Source organism: Mandrillus leucophaeus, unplaced genomic scaffold, assembly GCF_000951045.1.
Source record: "Mandrillus leucophaeus isolate KB7577 unplaced genomic scaffold, Mleu.le_1.0 Scaffold24, whole genome shotgun sequence".
NCBI lineage: Eukaryota > Metazoa > Chordata > Mammalia > Primates > Cercopithecidae > Mandrillus > Mandrillus leucophaeus.
Genome location: NW_012102476.1, coordinates 1,373,344 through 1,393,888, shown reverse-complemented (window position 1 = coordinate 1,393,888; position 20,545 = coordinate 1,373,344). Strand labels below are relative to the sequence as shown.

The 20,545-nt window shown below is 40.5% G+C and overlaps 1 protein-coding gene across 2 annotated transcripts in view; it reads left to right on the top strand.

Moving 5' to 3' along the window:
- The window catches only part of XPO6 (exportin 6), a 116,220-nt gene that overhangs the window by 49,356 nt on the left and 46,319 nt on the right, over positions 1–20,545 (top strand). For both annotated transcript variants that reach the window (XM_011982342.1, XM_011982341.1), the window contains 3 exons: positions 7,711–8,164; positions 11,444–11,570; positions 18,309–18,418. In XM_011982342.1, the coding sequence (XP_011837732.1) occupies positions 7,711–8,164; positions 11,444–11,570; positions 18,309–18,418 (691 nt within the window). The remainder of the gene's footprint in view (positions 1–7,710; positions 8,165–11,443; positions 11,571–18,308; positions 18,419–20,545) is intronic.

Below are 20,545 nucleotides of genomic sequence, written 5' to 3'. Positions count from 1 at the left end.
AACCAAACAAATACCTTAGCACACCCCAGCTCAGCCCCTGCGGAACTCTCCTGCCCCGTGTGTTAGGTTTAGTAGCCCCCTGAGGCTTGTGGGGTTTTTTCCCCATATACTTTCTTTTAATATAGTTTTCTGTCTCATCCCTTTTAAAGAACCAAGCCCAGGGACTAGTTCCTACAACAACTCCTTTAATAGTCTGGATGTAGAAAAAGGTTTGAAGGAATGTGTGTGGTTTATTTCTCAGCATAGTTCCCCCAAATTGTTACCCTGACTCCTAAACTGGCTGCAGTAGTGATCACTCACCTCACAAGATCGGACTGCTGTGGGACAGATGATAGTCTGTTTCTTGCTTACAAACAAGGAAGCTTGCCAGGGGTTGCATCGCCAGTGAGCAGAGTGGGGACATGAACCCCTACCAGAACCCTAGAATTCCGAATCTAGGTGCACGGTCATCATCCTAGCTTTGCTTTCTTGGTCGTTCTCACCACTTTCGTCCACTTCCTTCTTCCCCTGGTTTTGAGTCTTGGCCCTGCCACTTACTCTATGACCTGGAGTGAATCCTTTACCTTCTCTGACTGCTGATGTCCTTGACTATAAAAAGGGAATAGCTTTCTCTGTGGATAAATGAGGGAAGATGTGGACATTGCCCCCTGCCTGCTGAGGCTGTTCCTTCCTGCTTCACTTGATCAGCTTCATCTTCCTTCATCTCCTCTCATCTTCACTTCTCTCTGCCTGGACCAATGGGGAAAAAAGTGCACAGAATGAGATTATGTGACTACAGCAATTCTGAGTTAGCTTTGATTGTTCTGCAGTAAAATTAAGGGACCATATCTTTCTCATGCACATGATATATAGTTTCAAACATAGAGCTGTACATAGGTGATGATGAAAAGTTCTTCAGGGTGAGGATGTATCAGAGAGCATGAATTGAGGCCAATTCTTAACAGATTGCATATCTTCATGCACATCTTTTCATGTATTCCTTATATACTACCTATAGAAAGGTGGGACTTGGGAGGGTCACTTACAACTCCTGTGATCTTATTTTCTCCTCCAGGGGCTCCTTGAATAGAGTTTCCCCCCTCTTTTACTGGACCAAGGCTGCAGTTAGATCTGTGATTTGTCCTGCAGGGAATATTTGTTAATGTCTCCATGACTGGAGAAGTGCTATTGGCATCTAGTGAGTGGTGGCCAGGGATGCCGCTAAACACCCCACAGTATACAGGGGACCAAAGAATGATCTAGCCCCGGGTGCCAGGAGTGCTGAGGTTGAGAAACCCTAAGTTAGTAAATATACAACTGATAGAAAAACATGAAGTTTCAGTAATTAAAAAGCTTTGCATGAAAGTTTATTACAGGGCTGGGCATGGTGGCTCAGGCCTGTAAATCCCAGCACTTTGCGGGGGCCGAGATGACAGGATCACTTGAGCTTAGGTATTTGAGACCTGTGTTGGCAACATAGTGAGACCCCATCTCATACACACACACACCCACACACACACACACGGGCGCGCGCGCACACACACACACACCCCCACACACACACGGGCGCGCACACACACACACACACACACACACACACACACACACACACGGGCATGGGTGGCTCATGCCTGTAGTCCCAGCTACTTGGGAGGATTGAGGTGGGAGAATCACTTGAGTCCAGGAGGTTGAGGCTGCAGTGAACCATGATTGCACCACTGTACTCCAGCCTGGGTGACAGAGCAAGACCCTGTCTTCAAAAACAAAACAAAACAAAAAAAACAAAAAAATAAGAGAACTTGATAAAGTTCTCTTAGGTTTGTATTGAAAGTGCTGCCGCATGAAGCAGAATCTGTTTTGTGGTGATTCCTTCCACTTTGATTACAGTGTAATTTTTGAAATTTTTGAAAAACACTTCCATCATCCACTAAAATACCTTGAAACTTTTAAATTTGAGTAAAATCATTTTTATGGAGAAATAGCCTTAACAGGTTCTTTCCCCGGCCCCAACCTTTTTAGGCAAATGAGTCGTGGTACACTCCTTAGTAAATGCTGACTTCCATGACCACGGTCCTGCTACTTTCTTTCTTTTGAGGACAAAAGCAATCGCAGATCATTCATATCCACCTAAACAGTTTTTGCCTTTGCATAATCTTGTTCAGTCTTTGTCTTCACATATTTGTCTTCCTATGCTTGTAGTCATGGTATACACATGCTATTATTTTACATATGATTTTAGGCCATACATGTTTTTCCATATTTCTTCTTCTTTTTAAATACAGAGAACAATTAAGAATATTTTTCTGTATTTAAATATTAGCTTTCTTACTGCTCATTTTTCCTGGTTGCATTATCTTCCCAGTTAACTTGCTTTTTGGAAGGGAACATTGGTTTTGAGGCCAGATCCTGGTTTGATTTCATTTCTACCTCATGCTAACAGAGGGACTTGGGGAAACACTTGGTCTGTCTGTGCCTTAGTTATTTTAATGATCTGTACATATGGGTAATAATACCTACCTTAGAGTTGTGAATATTAAATTAGAATATGCTTATGTAGTTTTCAATATAGGGCCAAGCAAATAATCACAGAGCGACGGTGGCTGTTACTGCTTTTACTATAAGTATTATTATAGATGTTTTGTTTTTTTTTTTCCTTTTAGCATCCATTCTGGAAAAAGTCTTCTGAGCCACATACTAGGGACAGCTCTTTTTTTTGGCTTCTCATAAATCAACTTGATAAGTCCACTTTTAAGAATAGAACGTAAACCCTTCATTAATAAATTCACAAAATCCTCATTATAATGGCGGAGGAGGTTGAGGCCAAGAAAGGCTAACCAACTTCTTCATGTTCATCCAGCATTAATGTAAGGCCTCAGCTCTCAATAAGTTTGGGGACCCCTGGAAGTCCCCTAAACCCTTTTGGGAAGTCCCAAAGGCCAGGTATTTGTTCATAAAAATACTAAGACATTGTTTGTCATTTTTATTCCCATTCTCTCATGAGTATATGAATAAAAAAGTTAATTCCAGATTTCATATTGCAGTTAACCCTCAGAAATGACTGTTCATCAGACTTTAATATGATAGAATAGACACAGTCACTTGAAAACGCCACTAAAGCCCTTTGTTCATTTGTAGTTGCGTATCTGTGTGGAGCTGCATTTTCTTCACGTACTTCAGTGAAAACAATCTATTGCAAAACAGTGAAGGCAGAAGCAGTTGGGAGAGTCTAGTTATCTTTTAAACCAGCCACTAAAGAGATTTCAAAAATATAAAAACTGTATTACCCTTCTCACTAGTTTTGGGTGAAATACAGTTTTTTTCATTTAAAAATGTTATGCTAACATGATGGCTTTGTAATTAAATGAATTAAATATTTAAACACTTCTCAGCTTTAATTTCTAATATGGCAAATATTAATAGAAGTAACCTTCCTAAGAGCTTTCTCTTTGGGATGCTTAGTAATTTTTAAGAGTGAGGACTTCTGAAACCCAAACATTTGAGACCTAGTGCGATAAAGTACAAAATAAAATGTAAACATTTACCCAGTATCTCATATAGAAAGAACATCAAATAATATTTGATCACCCCAGACGTCTCTACACAGAGATAAGACAGATAAAAAGACAAAAATAGTATCAGATTATATATTTTTTGTTTTTAATAACAATTAAATTTTAGTTTTACTTGATTTTTTTTTTTTTTTTTGAGATGGAGTCTCACTCTGTTATCCAGGCTAGAGTGCAGTGGGCATGATCTTGGCTCACTGCAGCCTCCGCCTCCCGGGAGCAAGCGATTCTCCTGCCTCAGCCTCCCGAGTAGTTGAGATTACAGGTGGCCTCTACTACGCCTGGCTGATTTTTGTATTTGTAGTAGAGATGGGGTTTCACCATGTTGGCCAGGCAGGTCTGGAACTTCTGACTTCAAGTGATCTATCTGCTTCAGCCTCCCAAAGTGCTGGGATTACAGGTGTGAGCCACCGTACCCAGCATTTTCTTGATTTTTTTTTAAAGATAGAGGCTCACTCTGTTGCCCAGGCTGGAGTGCAGTAGTGCGATCTCTGCTTACTGCAACCTCTGCCTCCTGGATTCAAGCAATTCTCCTGCCCCAGCCTCCTGAGTAGCTGGGATTACAGGCATGCACCACCATGCCCAGCTAATTTTTGTATTTTAGTGGAGACAGGGTTTCACCATGTTGGCCAGGCTTGTCTCGAATTCCTGACCTCAAGTGATCTGCCTGCCTTGGCCTCCCAAAGTGCTGGGATTACAGGCATGAGCCACCATGCCTGGCCAGGTTTTACTTAAATGTAACAACATATTAAATTAAAGGAATTGCTGACCTTGAGGTGCTTTTTCTACAATTCTATAAGAAATATTAGTTTCTAAAAGATACCTGTATGGTTAAGAAAAAATGATAAAAATCAATTTTGTACTACGTGTTCAAATTTTGTGTATCACCTCCCCCTCACCATGTTTAATTTTAGACCATGTATTTTGGGACTTCTTCCTTGTGAAAAATGGGAAAGTTAGCTAGCTAACTTTTTAGCTAGCTAAAAAGGAATTACCCTCTGTAATTCCTACGTCTGTTTAGTCTTGAGTCTCTATGTAATTTGATGCTGGTGTGTCCTTTTGCTACAGCTTCTCCATTCCTTAATTCTTTATTTTGATTTGTCTCTTTATCCATGTGGTTTGTTTGTTTGATATCCTCCTTGAGAAGAATTTGTGGAGTTACCTGAGTTTTTGCATGTTTGAGAGAATGTCCCCAGGCTGTGAATGTTACTGTGGAGAAGTCTGACTGAGGTGTTTTCTCCTTTGTATCTGTACTTTTCTGCCTACACTGCTTCCTCATTTTAAACATTCTTAATATTGATCACTCTTCATCGTTTTTTTCTTGGAACAGGATAAACCTTTTCATGTTGTACAGTCACATCAAATTTCAGGAAATTTTTCTTCTTATTATAGGTTTTTTTTTTTTTTTTCTTCTTTTTTTTAAAGACGGAGTCTTGCTCTGTCACCCAGGCTGGAGTGGAGTGGTACAATCATAGCTCACTGCAGCCTTGACCTCCCTGGGCTCAAGCGATCCTTCCACTTCAGCCTCCTGAATAGCTGCGCCTATAGGCATGCGCCACCATGCCTGGCTAATGTTTGTATTTTTTGTAGAGATGGGGTCTCGCTATGTTGTCCAAGCTGGTTTTGAACTCCTGGGCTCAAGTGATCTGCCTGCCTCAGCCTCCCAAAATGCTGGGAATGCAGATGTGAGCCACCACTCCTGGCCTGTTGTTATAGTTTTAAATATTTTTCTTCTTTTGTCTTCTCTAAAATAATTTTACAGCTTTTTTTCCTGTTTCATTTTGTTTGATTTCCTTTAGTTTAGTGCTTTCAAAAATCAAGCAAGCATAAGAATCGCTTGGAGTGCTTATAAGAACACAGATTCCTGGGCCCCAACCCCTTCAGGCTCTACTCCAGTAGGCGTGGGTTGGGGCCTGATGATTTGTATTTCTGACAAGTTCTCTGATTACACTACTGGTCCAGGTTCACAGAGTAGCCCCATGTTTCTCCAGTTTTGGGTCTTGGGGTCCCTTGACTCTTAAAAAATTACTGAAGTCCTCAAAACACTTCGTAAGTTATATCTGTTGATAGAAAAACTGAGAAAAATATAGAAATAGTCATTAATTCATTTAAAAATAACTGATGAACCCATTACATATTAACAGATAATATACTTTAATAAAAAAACCTACATTTTTCAAAGCAAACAGAAAAATTCACTGAGAAAAGTGGTGGTATTTTGCAGTTTTGCAAATCTCTAACATGTGGCTTAGTGAAGGGCAGCTTCTGCATTTCATCTGTTGCAATATCCTGTGTGATGTAGCCTCTGGAAAGCTCCATTGTACACTTGGAGATAATGAAAGTGGAAAAGGAAAAGAGCATCTTAGTATTCCTTTAAAAATAGTTTTGAATTTGTGGACCCCCTTCCCCATAATCAACAGCCATTTTAATGTAGATAACCTCTATCTTTTGTTTGGTAACATGCTCTTGTAAGAACTTACTGTTTTGTGTCCATATATTTTAATATGTAAGTGTTATAGTGAAACTATCATTCTGTTTCTTTCTTTTAATTCAACTGTATCTTTTTAAGGTCTCTCCAAACTGTTGCCCATCTATGCCTTAGTCCTCTATATGCTCACTGTGTGATATGATATCTGCCTCTGCATTCCCTATCTTCTCCCGCCAAGGAGGAGGCCAGACTGCCTCTAGCTCTCCCCTTCATGCACCTCTGCCTGTCCCCTCATGGACCCGTGTGAGGGTTGTGTTGGGAGCATACCAGGAGAATGGTCAGGCGAGAGGATATGTGAATGTTTAGTAGGATTCCAGAGTGCCAGGTCCTCCTCAGAATGGCCCTTCCTCCTGCACCGCCTTGTGAAGGTTCCTACGTCCATTCCTTGTACTTGACGTCTGGCATTTGCCAACATTTTTTCCGACTGCTTTTAATTTGCTTTTTCTGATTACTAATGGAATTTGAAATCTCTTCATATGCTTTAGAATTTCTTCTCTGAAAATTGTCTCTCCATATCACCTGTCTGTTTTTGTACTGGGGTTGTTGTATTTACTGATGTGTAGCATTTTAAAAATAGATTTTAGCTTTCAGTCCTTTTCGATGTTAGAAATTGTGAACATCTTCTCACAGTCTGTTGTCCGCCTAGTAACTTTCCCTTAATGTTTTTCATTGATTAGGAACTCTGTTTTTGTTTTTATTTTTTATTTTTTGAGATGGAGTTTCGCTCTTGTTGCCCAGGCTGGAGCGCAATGGCGTGATCTTAGCTCACTGCAACCTCCACCTTCTGGGTTCAAGCAATTCTTCTGCCTCAACCTCCCAAGTAGCTGGAATTACAGGCATGCACCACCACGCCTGGCTTACTTTGTATTTTACTAGAGACAGCGTTTCACTATGTTGGTTAGGCTGGTCTTGAACTACTGACCTCAGGTAATCCGCCCGCCTCGGCCTCCCAAAGTGCTGGGATTACAGGCATGAACCACTGCACCCAGCCTTGATTAGAAACTCTTAATTTTGATATTATATTCATCAGTGTTTTTTGTTAAGGTTTTCATTTTGGTGGTTTTAAGGAGTCTTTTTCTCTCTTTTCTTATATTTCAAATACTCTTATATTTTCTTCTGTTACCTTTAAAGTTTTATCTTTGGTTTAAGTCTTTAATTCATTTGGTGCCCAACTTTGTATGTGGTGTTAGGGGTTTTTATTTGTTTATTTATTTAATGGTCATGTATCATGCTTTTCAACAGCAAGGTCATGATTTGGGGGAAGACTAGCAAGAAAAGAAAAACTTGAGTGGATTTGGGGTTTTGCAGCCAGAGAATAATCCCATCTTCTCTTCACTTATGTCTCCTGGGAAACCGCTATTGTACAAATCTCACTAAAACTAAATTTAAGTCAAAACACTAAAGATTATATCCAGATCCCCCTCACTAAGAATCATAATCAGTTATCTTATTTGTACTGTACTGTTAAAATTTCCTAATTAGTGTTTAACTTTGAGCATATAGATTTTATTTTTTTATTTCACAGCTAATTAAACTGATATATATATATATATCTATATATATATCAGTTTAATTAGCTGTGAAAAAAAAATATATTTTTTTTTGAAGGAAAATTACTTAAAGTTATTTGTAAGAGATTTGATGCTGGATAGCTTAAAAGCCTTTCCTATTTTTCAGGTGACTTACTGAGTAACCTGTTGCAGAGTCCCAGTTCAGCCAAACTGTTGAATCAGCCAATTCCCATCCTTGATGTGGAGAGTGAGTATATCTGTTCCCTGGCCTTGGAGTGCCTGGCCCATCTCTTCAGTTGGATTCCTCTATCTGCCAGCATCACCCCATCCCTCCTTACCACCATCTTCCACTTTGCGCGATTTGGCTGTGACATCCGTGCCAGAAAGATGGCGTCAGTTAACGGCAGCAGCCAGAACTGTGTCTCGGGTCAGGAGCGTGGCCGGCTTGGGGTCCTGGCCATGTCCTGCATCAATGAACTCATGTCCAAGAACTGTGTGCCTATGGAATTTGAGGAGTATTTACTGCGTATGTTCCAGCAGACTTTCTACCTCCTGCAGAAAATCACCAAGGATAACAATGCCCACACAGTGAAGAGCAGGCTAGAAGAGCTCGATGAGAGGTAATGAAACCAGGCGTGGAGCTGGTGTGCCCCAAGAAAGGGCCCTGACTGTTTACCATGCTGTGCTGCATGGCATCTGTAATCCTCTTTGATTTCAGAATATGGGGCTCCTGGTGAGGAACAGAAAGGTAGGTGTGTGCCAGTAAGTCTGAGATTAGCTGGAAGGGCTTGGGTGGTTAAGGGAAGTGACTGAGTTTGAAAAATGCTTGTGCCTTGTGTAGGTTTGTTGTCTTTTCTCCCCATCCATCTCCTGTCCTCCCTTCTACTCCTCTTGCCCCCTTTTCCTTACTATTTGCTTGCAGGTCTGAGGTGGTGCAGGGACTGAAACTGCTGCTCCTGCGTAGCCAAGAACAGGAGAAGAGGTCCGTGGAGGTACAGGAGTTATAATCGCCCTTTCTCACTTGGTGTCAGTTTTTACTATTTGACTTTTCCCAAGTGAACATCCTGCAGTATACAGGAATTGTTATTATTGTGAGTTTTACATCAATGGCAAGTTTTCATCAAACTATAGGAGGGATGTTAATGTGTGCACAGGTTAATGTAGCACACAACTGTGTTTCTTTGTTATTTTCCTCTCGATGGCGCCTACAATGACCTCCTTTGTTTTTTTAAAAAGCACTCTAAAAGATGATTCTATCATGGTACTCTGAGGCAGGGTTTCATGATTTATGTCTCTTGCAGATGAGGTCATTTATGTATCTTACAACTTTGGTTAACATGATACTACTGCTGTATGAAAACAAGAGGGAAGTTGGAAACTTATATTATGAACAATCAGATTGACTGTTTAGAGACTTTCAAGCAATAAATTGTATCGAATTAGTAAATATTTACAGATGACATGGCAGCAAAAGTTACTAATATTCTCAGTTTTCCTTAGATTGCCCTTTGTTATTAAGCTATTTTCTTTCCCTTAGAGTAAATAGCAGAATATAAAGTCAAGTACCTAAAGTTGAAAGTTTTAGTGCTTTTTAAATTGGACAGTTTTATAACATTTTTCTAAAATTAAAAAATTGGTATATAAGATTATTTTGGTTTGGGTTATTGTAAAACCGTCATGTTTGCTCTCTATAACACAATCTGATATGGTAATATGTTCTTAAAAATTATTTGGTGATAGCTTTCTACATGAATTCAAAGGCATCATTATTCACTTTCATATTCTTTCTGTCTGTTGTTAAGAAAGGCTGTATTACCTTCATTTTTTTTTTTATGATCTGTGTGTCTCATGTCAATATCTCATATGTAAATTTAAAAATCTAGCTGCTTGTATCAATTATCAAATAGCAGTTGTTTTGACTTTAATCATAATGTAGTCACAGACAACTTTGTTGTGGCTTCCATTTCTGGATGGTATAGAAATGTCATTATGGATTGTCTATGTACTGATGTTACGTGTAACTTTTGTGCTCTTGGTTTTACATTTTAATCCTGTGCTTCCTATTGCCCTGTGAAAGCTGAGAGGTGCCTGGGAGCAGAAAGGTGACATAAGTAATGCTGTGTGCTTGCTTCCTGGCTCTGGGTCCCCTACCACTAATTCTAAACAGCTCAGTCTATTCTCAGTTGTTTAGGAGCTGCTAACCAGATCCTTGGCTTCTCTTTCCCTCTACTGCCTTTCCTTTCCCCTTAACTTTCTACTGTTCATTAGCACCTGTACCAGAAGGTGGGCAAGGGAAAGAAAATGAGGTGAAATAAAATCTGTAGTTTTAGCTACTGAACAGCCTTATTTGTATTTTTAAAAAATTGGGTTAGATATTAAAGTAAAATTGAGATTGTTCTGTATTTAGCCCATGGCTTTTTTTTTTTTTTTTTTTTTTTAAATGGGTAGTAGGGAATTGAGTGCATCTTCCTAAAGAACAGTCAGCTGGCTGGTGACTTTGAATATCCATGTAAAACTATCATAAGCGAGTGAGGAAGGAGTTCCTACTCTTGAGTATTAGTGATTGATGACACCAGAGAGAAGTGTCTTTATATGTTCCTGTCTCTAGAAACAGTTGATTTTAGTGCCTTACTGTTTTTCGAGTACTTGGCCCCATGATCCACAGAGACAGCCGTTCTCTTTATCAAAACAAATTAATACGTATTTTTTAAAAAGCTGCAAATAAGCTCGGCCACATAGAGGTCAGGCAGGCAGGCTGGCCACCCTCAGGGAGATAGGTCCCAGGAGCAACATGGGACATGTTATTTCTGGGCCAGTTTTGCTTTTCTGAGTAGTAGTTTTCTCTCCTTTTATTATTTCACATATCTTTGTTTTGAAAAATAGCTTTTGCAGTAATGAGTTTCAGAATTGCTTTTAGCCGTTATTTCATTTTCAGCTAAGGCCTAGTATGTCTTTACCTTTTTGTGTTGGTCTCTGAAATGTGATTTATGAAAGTATGGCCATCTCATTTTCTAATCACCTTTTGGTATTTAGGGGCTTAAAATGACAGTTTCTGAAATGTGAGAGTGATGATGTGCTGTGTATTTAATAACGGAGATCTCTTATCCTTGCAGCTGTGACCCACACTCCTCTGTGAAATGATTTTGTGAATACAAATGAGTTGGGGATTCACTGTGAAGTGAAAAGAAAGAGCACTGGATTGGGAGTGGATGATAGTCCCGTTCTGCCATGAGTTGGCTGAGTGACTTTGGGCTGGTCACTTTACCTCTCTGGGCTTCATCTGCAAAATGGAAGCATCAGACTAAAGTCCCTGAGGCTTGCCCAGCTCTAATAGCCTTCCTCCCTTATGTTTGAAATCACTTTTAGAGTATTGGGATATGCTGTGTTTAATTAGCACCAGGAACCAAAGGGGGAAAAAAATGGCCATTAGGTTGCAAGCCTGAGTACATCTTACCTGGATGCCATGCCATTTGTAGCCTGGTTTTGTTTTTGTGTCTTTAGCACCATTCATTTTAGTATTTTGGCCTCCTGGAAAGAAAACCAGCCTTCTGGACTTGCCAGATTGAAATCATACAGTGATCTGCCCATCAACTTTTTGATTTCCCTTCACTTTAATTGGGTCACAACACAAATGACTTAGTAAATATGAGCGCACTAGATTGTAAGAAGCTTTAGCAGACAGTGTCTGAGGATTAAAGTTGCTTTTCTGCTATGTTTCAGGTGGTTAATGGAATGAAGGGTTGCCTGTCCTGTAGGTAATTGTTGCAGGCCTTTATATTTTTAAAAGAAAATATATTACAAATTTGTATAGTTCTGTACTGAAAGAACTTTGGATTGAATTTAAGTTCTAAGGAGGTGGCTGGGTTTCTTATTGTCACCTTTTGTCTTGTCTCGTTTAGCTATATCGAGAAGTTTACCGACTTTCTTCGGCTCTTTGTGAGTGTTCACCTAAGAAGAATCGAGTCTTACTCCCAGTTCCCTGTGGTGGAGTTTTTGACACTTTTGTTCAAGTACACATTTCATCAGGTAAAGCACCAAAGCCATCCTTCCCTTCCAGAGAAAAGGTTTATTACCTTGTTACTTTGAGAAGAAAAAACTTTTTCTTTCAGCTTTATTTTCTAAACATTAATATAATGCTTATTATGTGAAGAGTCACAGGTTTAATCTCCCTAACATCCCTGTGAAGTAGGTTCTATTACCATTGTCATCTCTATTTTGCAGGTAAAGAGTCTGAGGCACAAAGAGTAACTTTGCTTAGAGTCATACAGTTAGTAAGTGGTGGAGCTGGGATCTGAACCCAGAGTCAGGGCTCTTGACCACTATTATGTGAGCGAAGCCAAAGACAGGAAAAGTCTGAAATTAGGGCCTTTAGTTCTATTCTGTAACTGTCACTGAAACCTCCCTCAAGAAGATTATATATAGTGAAGCTCTTGAGAGTTAAGTTTTGGTAGTATCCAATTTTTTCTCCCCCTCAACAAATGTTTTTTGAGTTCCTATTGTATTCTAGGAGCTAGACAAATAACCTTCACAAGCAAAGTGTTTGCCTGCTTTGAGTTTACTTATATTCTAGTGACCCTACTCATTCTAGTATGTGTGTATGTATGTATGTATATATATACACACACAAAAAAATATATAAAATTATATATGTGGCTTTATTGAGGTATAATTGTATATACCATGAAATTCACTCATTGTAATTGTGTAATTCAGTGATGTTCATTGAATTCATAGAGCTGTCCAGGCATCACCACAGTACAATTTTAGATATTTCTATCACATCCTATCCCCTGTACCTGTTGGTGTGTGTTTTTATTTTAGTTTTTAAAGTGTTTGGTAGTGACTGGGTCTTGTTACATTGACGAGGCTGATTTTGAACACCTGGCCTCAAGTGAGCCTCCTGTCTGGGCCTTCTAAAGTGCCGGGATTACAGGTATGAGGTACTGTGCCCAGCCATGTGTTTTTAAAATAAGCTTTTTAAATTAAAGTATGACACACATACAGAAAAGTGCATAAATCTTATGTGTAGTTAGATGAATTTTCCCCAAATCGACATATGCATGTAACCATCACCTAAGTCAAGAAATAGAATGTTGCCAGCACCCAGGAAATCTCCTCATGTCCTTTCCAAGCACTTCCCCTCTTTTCTCCCCAGAAGTAACCCCAGTCCTGACCTTAATACCACAGACTAATTTTGCCTGTTTTGGAGCTTCTGTGAATGAAAGCACATAATGTATGTTTTATCTGTGTTTTTGTTGGCCATCGTGTTTGTGAGCTTCGCTTGCGTTGTGTGTGGCAGTCGTGTGTTGATTTTCATTGTGCTGTTGTTAAGTCATTGTTTGCAAGTCCACTCCCCTGCTGATTTGGCTGCTTCCAGTGCTTGCTGATCTTGCAGTGAGCATTCTTATACGTGCTTTTGGACGTACACAGGTTACTCTTTTTGTTGGCATGTACCAGGGATGAAACTAACGGGTCGCTGAGGACATTTGATTTTAGAAGTAGTTTTTTTTTAAAACCACTAGTGTTGTAGCTTAATGTGGCTAGAGGAGAGACAAGGGTCTAGGCTAGAAGGGTTGTGTATATGACTTGGAGCAGGGGTTTGATGTGAAAGCTGTCCTTTCTCAAGGAAGGTCTTGACATGTGAAACTAGAAGAGTACCCAGTGGTAAAGATGAGCCAGTTCTGGGAGCAGGGGTGGGAAGGCCAAAACTTGAAGAAGCTCAGAGGTGTCAGGTAGAGGGGCAAGTGCGTGCAGAGCATGAGGAGAGCCGTGCCGAGCTCACTAGTCCTTGGGAGAACTTGAAGTGGCTGCAGGAGGGTGAGGATGTAGGGGAGAAGCATCACAGGTGGGACAGTTTTGAGACATCCAGAGGAATTTTAAAGGAGACCATGAAAAAGGAGGATTTGAGAGAATGTTAAGTGAGTGTTAAATAGCGTAACAGAAATGGGGGAGCTGAGGAGCCAGTGCTGAGGCCAGAAACAGGAGGCTTACTTGGGGGAGATGGAATGACAATGTCTTGACATTTCACTCTCTATGTAAGATGGGGTCTTCTAGTGTGTATAGTATAGAAGAAAGTGAAACATCTTTTAAAGTAGGCATGTCTTATGCCTGATTCTTTGGATTGGACCCAAAAGTTTTGTGTTTGAGGCCTGCTTATTTCTATTAGTTCTGTGTCCTTGGAGATACCTTAAATTTACTTAGATTTCAGTTTCCTCACCTAAGAAGATAGACTGCAATGGACATCTTCAGGTCTTTCCCCTTGTTTATTTTTTATGATTCTTTCAGTAGACTCCTATGTGTCATCGAATTGAAAATGGTGGTTTTATATATTTATATATTGGGAAAGTAATTGGGGAAAAAGTGTGCCCGTGAAGCAAACCACAAACTTCTTTCCTCCTCTCTCTACCTGCAATCGTCAGACGAGCTCCTTTCTGCTCTCCTGTCTCCTGTATGAGGACCTTCCTTTCTGGGAGCAGGCTGGCCACCTGTGGGAGTAGCTGTGTCTTTGAGGTCCAGACAGAGTCAGATTCTGAGCACTAGGTAGAGGGACAGGAACCTGAAAAGTACACTGTCCCAGCTTACTGTGGGTAAACCAGGGTAGACAGCCCTTTGCTGGGGAGGTAGAATGGTGAAAAGGTGGCAAGGTGCACTCTAGGACCAAGGCCTGCTTGTAGGGGAGGTCTTTGGAATAAGACTTAAGAATAAGAAATTAAATGATCTCAAGAGACAGCTTTAAGTTCTCATCTGTTCACTAACAAGTATGATCTTACTCTATCATAGCTTTTTAATAAAGCTATGATAGCTTTATTAAACTGTAATGTAGGAAAATGTGTCTTTCTCTCGTCTAGAGGGTTATATGAATATACTTACTATTTTTGTCTGTTGTTTCTAAAATTCACAAATTTTAGTACAGTCATGCGTTGCATCCCTTAATTGACAGGGATGTGTTCTGATGAATGTGTTGTTAGGTGATGTCATCATTGTGTGGACCTCATAGAGCGCACTTATGCAAGCCTAGATGGGAGAGCCCATCACACATGTAGGCTAGGTGGTGCAGGCCACAAACCTGTACAGTGTGTTACTGTGTAGAGTACTACTCTACTATTTGTACTGTGTAGAATACTGTAGGCAGCTGTAACACAAGGGTAGGGATTTGTATCTAAACATAGAAAAGGTAGAATAAAAATACAGGGTTATCTTATTGGGCCACTGTCATACATGCAGTCTATTATTGATGGAAATGTTGTTATATGGTACATGACTGTACTGGTAAACATAATTTTGAAGAACAGTCGTAAGACAGAAGATGGTGCTAGTATCTTCTTTAACCATTTCTCCTTTTCTGTTTCTTTTCCTGCATTTTTCTTTGCAGTGCTCAGCAGGTGTCTGCTGCCTCCTGCCTTGCCTTGCTCGCTGAGCCTCTTGGCTATGTATAATCCTATGTCTCTCTGTCTTAATGCTCCTAAGCTTAGTGCATCCTCACCACTCCTTCTTGTTCTTGTGTTTTTCATTTTGCCCGTTCTTCCTGAAACCGTGCCTGAGATGGTATACCCTGTGGGGAAGGGCTGTGGACCAAGAGCCTTAAGATACACCTTCTTCTTCTTCTTTTTTTTTTTTTTTATTGAGACAGAGTTTTGCTCTTGTCGCCCAGGCTGGAGTGAGATGTGTAGCGATCTTGACTCACTGCAGCCTCTGCCTCCCGTGTTCAAGCAATTCTCCTGCCTTGGCCTCCTGAGTAACTGGTATTACAGGCATGCACCACCACGCCTGGCTAATATATTGTATTTTTAGTAGGGATAGGGTTTCACCATGTTGACCAGGCTGGTCTCGAATTCCTGACCTCAGGTGATCCACCCGACTCAGCCTCTCAAAGTGCTGGGATTACAGGCATGAACCACCATGCCTGGCAAAGATCCACTTTCTAGTTCTGATTTTGTTCCTTAATTGTCTTGTTGCCTTGGCAAGACATGACTCGACTTGACTTCTGAGCCTTGAGTTCTTTATCTGTAAAAGAGGAAGATGCAAAATATTTGTCCACTTTCCAGGACTCTTAGGGAGATCACATAGACCAATGCAAATGAAAACTAAACAGCATAAACCACTTGGAAGATAAGAGTGGTGTGATTAGTTTCTTAAAGAAACCTGCCTGGATTTTCAGAGATCAGTTAGTCCTGGAATCTGAAAAGTAAATTGGAGTCTAGGTCCATTTAAAAAATGGGTCTGTGAAGGTTTTGAAAAGTTAGGTGACTTCAGAAGTGGAGCCAGCCCATCATCTTGATGACCGGAATGAGCCATGTCCACAGGAACTATCAGAGGCCAGGTCATGGGCATTCTGTGGGCAGGGCACAAGCCCTCACAGTGGGGCCTGCAGGAATGGATGTGAAAGGTGGTGCTTCAGGTTATACAGGGATGTCTGCTCACCTTTCCTCCAGCCTTGAGCATATAGCAAATCCTCAATTCACATGCATGAAGTTTACATGTATAATTATAAAGTACTTTGACGGAGCTATAATACTTGGATTTATGTGGTAGCCTTTCTCAAAGGCTCTTCCTTATGCATCTGATGAACTGTGCTCTTTTGAGGGGGCTGGTGGATAGTTTTGAACCAAGGAGGGATGACCTTGGTGATTGACTTGAGGGAAGCTCAGCAAGTTGAACCAGGACAAGAAGTGTGTCTCTTGGATGGGTGAGTCTGGTGGCCTGTCCAAGGACTGTTCATATCATTTCTTTCTCCTTTTTTTGAGACAGGGTCTTGCTCTGTTGCCCAGGCTGGAGTGCAGTGGCACAATCTCAGCTCACTGTAACCTCCACCCCCTGGGTTCAAGCGATTTTCCTGCCCTAGCCTCCCTAGTAGCTGGGGTCACAGGCATGCATTGCCATGCCTGGCTAATTTTTGTATTTTTAGTAGAGAGAGGGTTTACACTATATTGGTCAGGGTGGTCTCGAACTCCTGATCTCAAGAGATCGACCTGCCTGGGCCTCCCAAAGTGCTGGAAGTACAGGCGTGAGCCACTCCGTCTGCCTGCCATATCATTTCCATGTGGCGTATTCATTGTTTTTCCTAGTTATTCTCCTGGTTCACTTCATGTCATGGATATTGTCAGTATTGCCAAGTATGAGGTGGAGACAGGACTTGATCATTTTGTTTTCTGAAGTTGGTCCTGTCTAGTTCCAGAGCTACCCTTTGGGTTGTGAAGTTGGAGTTTGCCTGGCTTTTTAAGTTCCACTTTTTCTTTTTTTTTATATATTTTAATTTTTTTTTCTAAAATATACACACTGGGCCTCACTATGTTGCCCAGGCCGGTCTCGAAGTCCTGGTCTCAAGCAGTCTACCCGCCTTGGCCTCCCTTAATGCTGGAATTACAGGCATGAGCCACCGCACCCAGCCAAGTTACACTTATTCTGTCTCAGACTTCAGCTTAGGTACAGAGAACTCCCACTGGATACCACCACCCAATGTTAGTTATTTCTTGGGCACCTCCATGTATGCCCTTGTAAACGTCTAGATTTCCATGTGGGTCAGCAGTGGAAAGAAACTGATCCAAGAAGGTGATGTTATTGTTTATTTTCATATTTGATCTTGTCACCAAATATGTGGTCCAGTGAGACAGCCACTAGCAAAACCAAAGGAGTCTTTCAGGTAGTGAGCATTTGAGTGGAGATATCAGGGGTTGGAGCCACAGGTTGAACCGGAATGCATAGGGGAAGGATTGGTGTTGGAGATTGTGTTGCCTGGACTTTGCATGAAATAGAATCTCAGAGCCCCTGAGAAAATTAACTAGTGCAGTGGTCTTCATTGTACTACTAGGATCCTACAAAGACTTCTCACTTTGTTCCTCCGCATCAGCACCTGGTTAGAGGTTGCTATTAGCAAGTTTGACACCCATGCCTTTGCAAATGGAATAATGCCCTGAGGGTCAGACTTAATGAGTTCATTTTCAGTCTGTTCTATAGGAAGACTGCAAGTGTTACTTTCCTTACATTCCAGTGTGTGAACCTGTCAGCTTTGAAGGCACTGAAACTGATTTTTGCTTTCATAATGGTTTGTAGTGGAAAGAGCATTGGCTAGGGGTAAAGGGACCTGTTTTTAACTCTAGCCTTAAACAGCTTACATCTCTGAATCTCAGTTTCTTTCTCTTGAAAATAGATTTAAACTAGATGATCTATAAGAGCCCTCTCCACCATCTCAGATTTTTTTTTTTTTTTTTTTTGGAGACAGAGTCTCACTCTGTTGCCCAGGCTGGAGTGCAGTGGCACTATGTCGGCTCACTACAAGCTCTGCCTCCTGAGTTCACGCCATTCTCCTGTTTCAGCCTCCCCGAGTAGCTGGGACTATAGGTGCCCGCCACTATGCCCGGCTAATTTTTTGTATTTGTAATAGAGACGGGGTTTCACTGTGTTAGCTAGGATGGTCTCGATCTCCTGACCTCGTGATCTGCCAGCTTCGGCCTCCCAACATGCTGGGATTACAGGCGTGACAGTCTGAGATTTTAAGATAGATTTTTGCTTGACTTATTTTATAACTCAGTTTATCCTGCACAGTATCTCCCTTATGATGTGTTCCATGATACTCTTGTCTTGTTAGGTTCGGGAGGGCCCAGTGTTATAGACCGACTAAAATCTACCAGTTTTGATTACCAGGAAACTGGGGAATCTAGGCTTATGGTGTCATCATTCTGCTGGAATTAAACGCCGGCATGTGTGTGTTTCTAAGGAATAGTAGCATTAAATAATTTCATTGTCTGGATTTTTTTTGTACCATAGCCTACTCATGAAGGTTACTTCTCTTGTTTGGATATCTGGACGCTCTTTTTGGACTATCTGACAAGTAAAATTAAAAGTCGTCTTGGAGACAAGGAAGCAGTTCTCAACAGGTAAACTCCTTAAACACTGATAACTAGATACGGTCATTTTGCCAGTTATTCTAGTGGCCTAAGGGACAGCCATGCATCTGGATGGACCTTTTCAGTGAAGCTGAGTCATGTAAGCTGTTTAGGCAATAATGCCATTGAGCATTTCCTTTTTTTTCTCTTTTAAGTATTTTGTTAAGACTTTTTAAAATTTTAAAAGTAATATGTATTACTAATATTTTATATTTTAATGCATTTGTGTTAATGTTTTGAATTTTTTAAATAGCCCTTATTTTAGAGATACAAGCTGAAGTATTTATTGGATAAAATGATATGACATCTGGGATTTGCTTAAATAACCCAGTTAGGGGTAGAAGGGAAGTGGGTTGGTGTAGAGAAGAAACAGGCTGCCCATGTGTTGGTGATTGATGTTGGAGTTAGTTCATAGGAACTTGGGGTTCATTATGTTCTTACTCCATTTGTATGTGTTTGAAAATTTCCTAAATAAATTAATAAATACCTGTTAAGAAAAAGGTGTTCATTTTTAAATCTAGGAGAAGATACAGAAAAATGTAAGGAAGATAAATTATTCATAATTCCACACCCCAGAGATAATTGCTTTTGCACTTTTTATTATATTTTTAAAAAACAGAGAATGGGGAATGGTTTGTTTTTTCCCCCCATATGTTTCTCAAACCCATTTTTCTTGCTTGCAGGAAGAGAGTATATTTCCTGTACAATATGTTCTTTGTGTCACAGGGTGGGGAAAAGAGGAAGGGAAGGTGGAGATTCAGCATGCCAGGAAAATAATGGCAGCATCCATATATGGGGAAAGTAAAAGCGGCAGCTTTTCTTAGCAGAAGCATACCCATCGTAGTCTCAGTAGGTGACTGCATCGCATTCACACAGTGAGCAGGCAGTGATGAAGGAGGCAAAGAAGCTATATTTTACATTGTAGGATCAGAGTAGTTTCCTAATAAACTAAACCTGATTCGTATAATTCGTATATTTACGCTATGAGATTACAAACTAGGTGATCTAGCCCTAGGTACTTTATCATACTTAAGAGAGTGCCTGCAGATTTTACTGTTTGGTTATAGCTCCTACTTCTTTGCACAGTATTTATAAGAGCAATTTCAGATTAGGTGGTCCTTGTGTTGTAAAACCAGTGCATGAGGGAGGTTCTGTCAAGTGGAAGCCATGCGGGGAATCGCACAGACCTATGTTTGGATCCTGGTTTTGTAGTTGCTACCTAGGGGTACTTGGGTAAGGTACTTAGCCTGTGGAAGCTTCTATTTCCTCATTTGTAAACTGAGGATGAAGATAATAGTTGCTGATACATTAATTGAAATAACTAACTAACATATTTAGAACGCTTGGCACGCTGTAAGTGTTCGGCTGGTGGTGGTGTTAGTGAATACTCTTTCCCCATAAATGTACCAAATGGAGGAGGGTGGAGAGGAGAGACTCCACTGCAGAGAAAAGGTTGGACTGGAACTCCAAAGGCTTTTCCATTCCTGAGGTTTTGTGAGTTTTAAAAATTCTAAACAGGACCTAGATGTGATAGTATGTACCTATAGTCCCAGCTACATGGGAGGCTGAGGCAGGAGAATCACTTGAGCCCAGGAGCTCAGAACTGCTGTGTGCAGTGATCACACTGTGGCTGGCCACTGCTCTCCAGGCTGGGAACATAGTGAGACTCTGTGTCTCTTGGTACCAATCACTGGTTCCATTTGCTGAACTCCGTCTCTATTGAAAATTAAAATAAATAAATATGCGAATTTCTTTTGAGAATTTTATTTTCCAAGTTTAAACATTTGTTCCTTTGTTCCCAAAGATGGTTTTTGTAATTGTGGAATAAGTTCCAGATTGCTGCGGTGTCAGGTTATAGGTAGTACGTTCATATATCAGAAATCGTATTACACACAGGAGGTGCGGTTTTTGGTGAAGTTGCCAACTTTAAGTAATTGTGTTTTTGAAATGAGATTCTTGAAGGAAAAGTTACTTGTGCCAAAATATCTTTCTTGCATGCTAAATAGGCATATCTTTTTGGTTCTGGGACTATGCCTAATTTTTCTATATTTAGTGTACATATTCTACATATTCCTTCGTATCTCTCAAGCTTGTTGCGAGAATAAACTGAGGAAATGG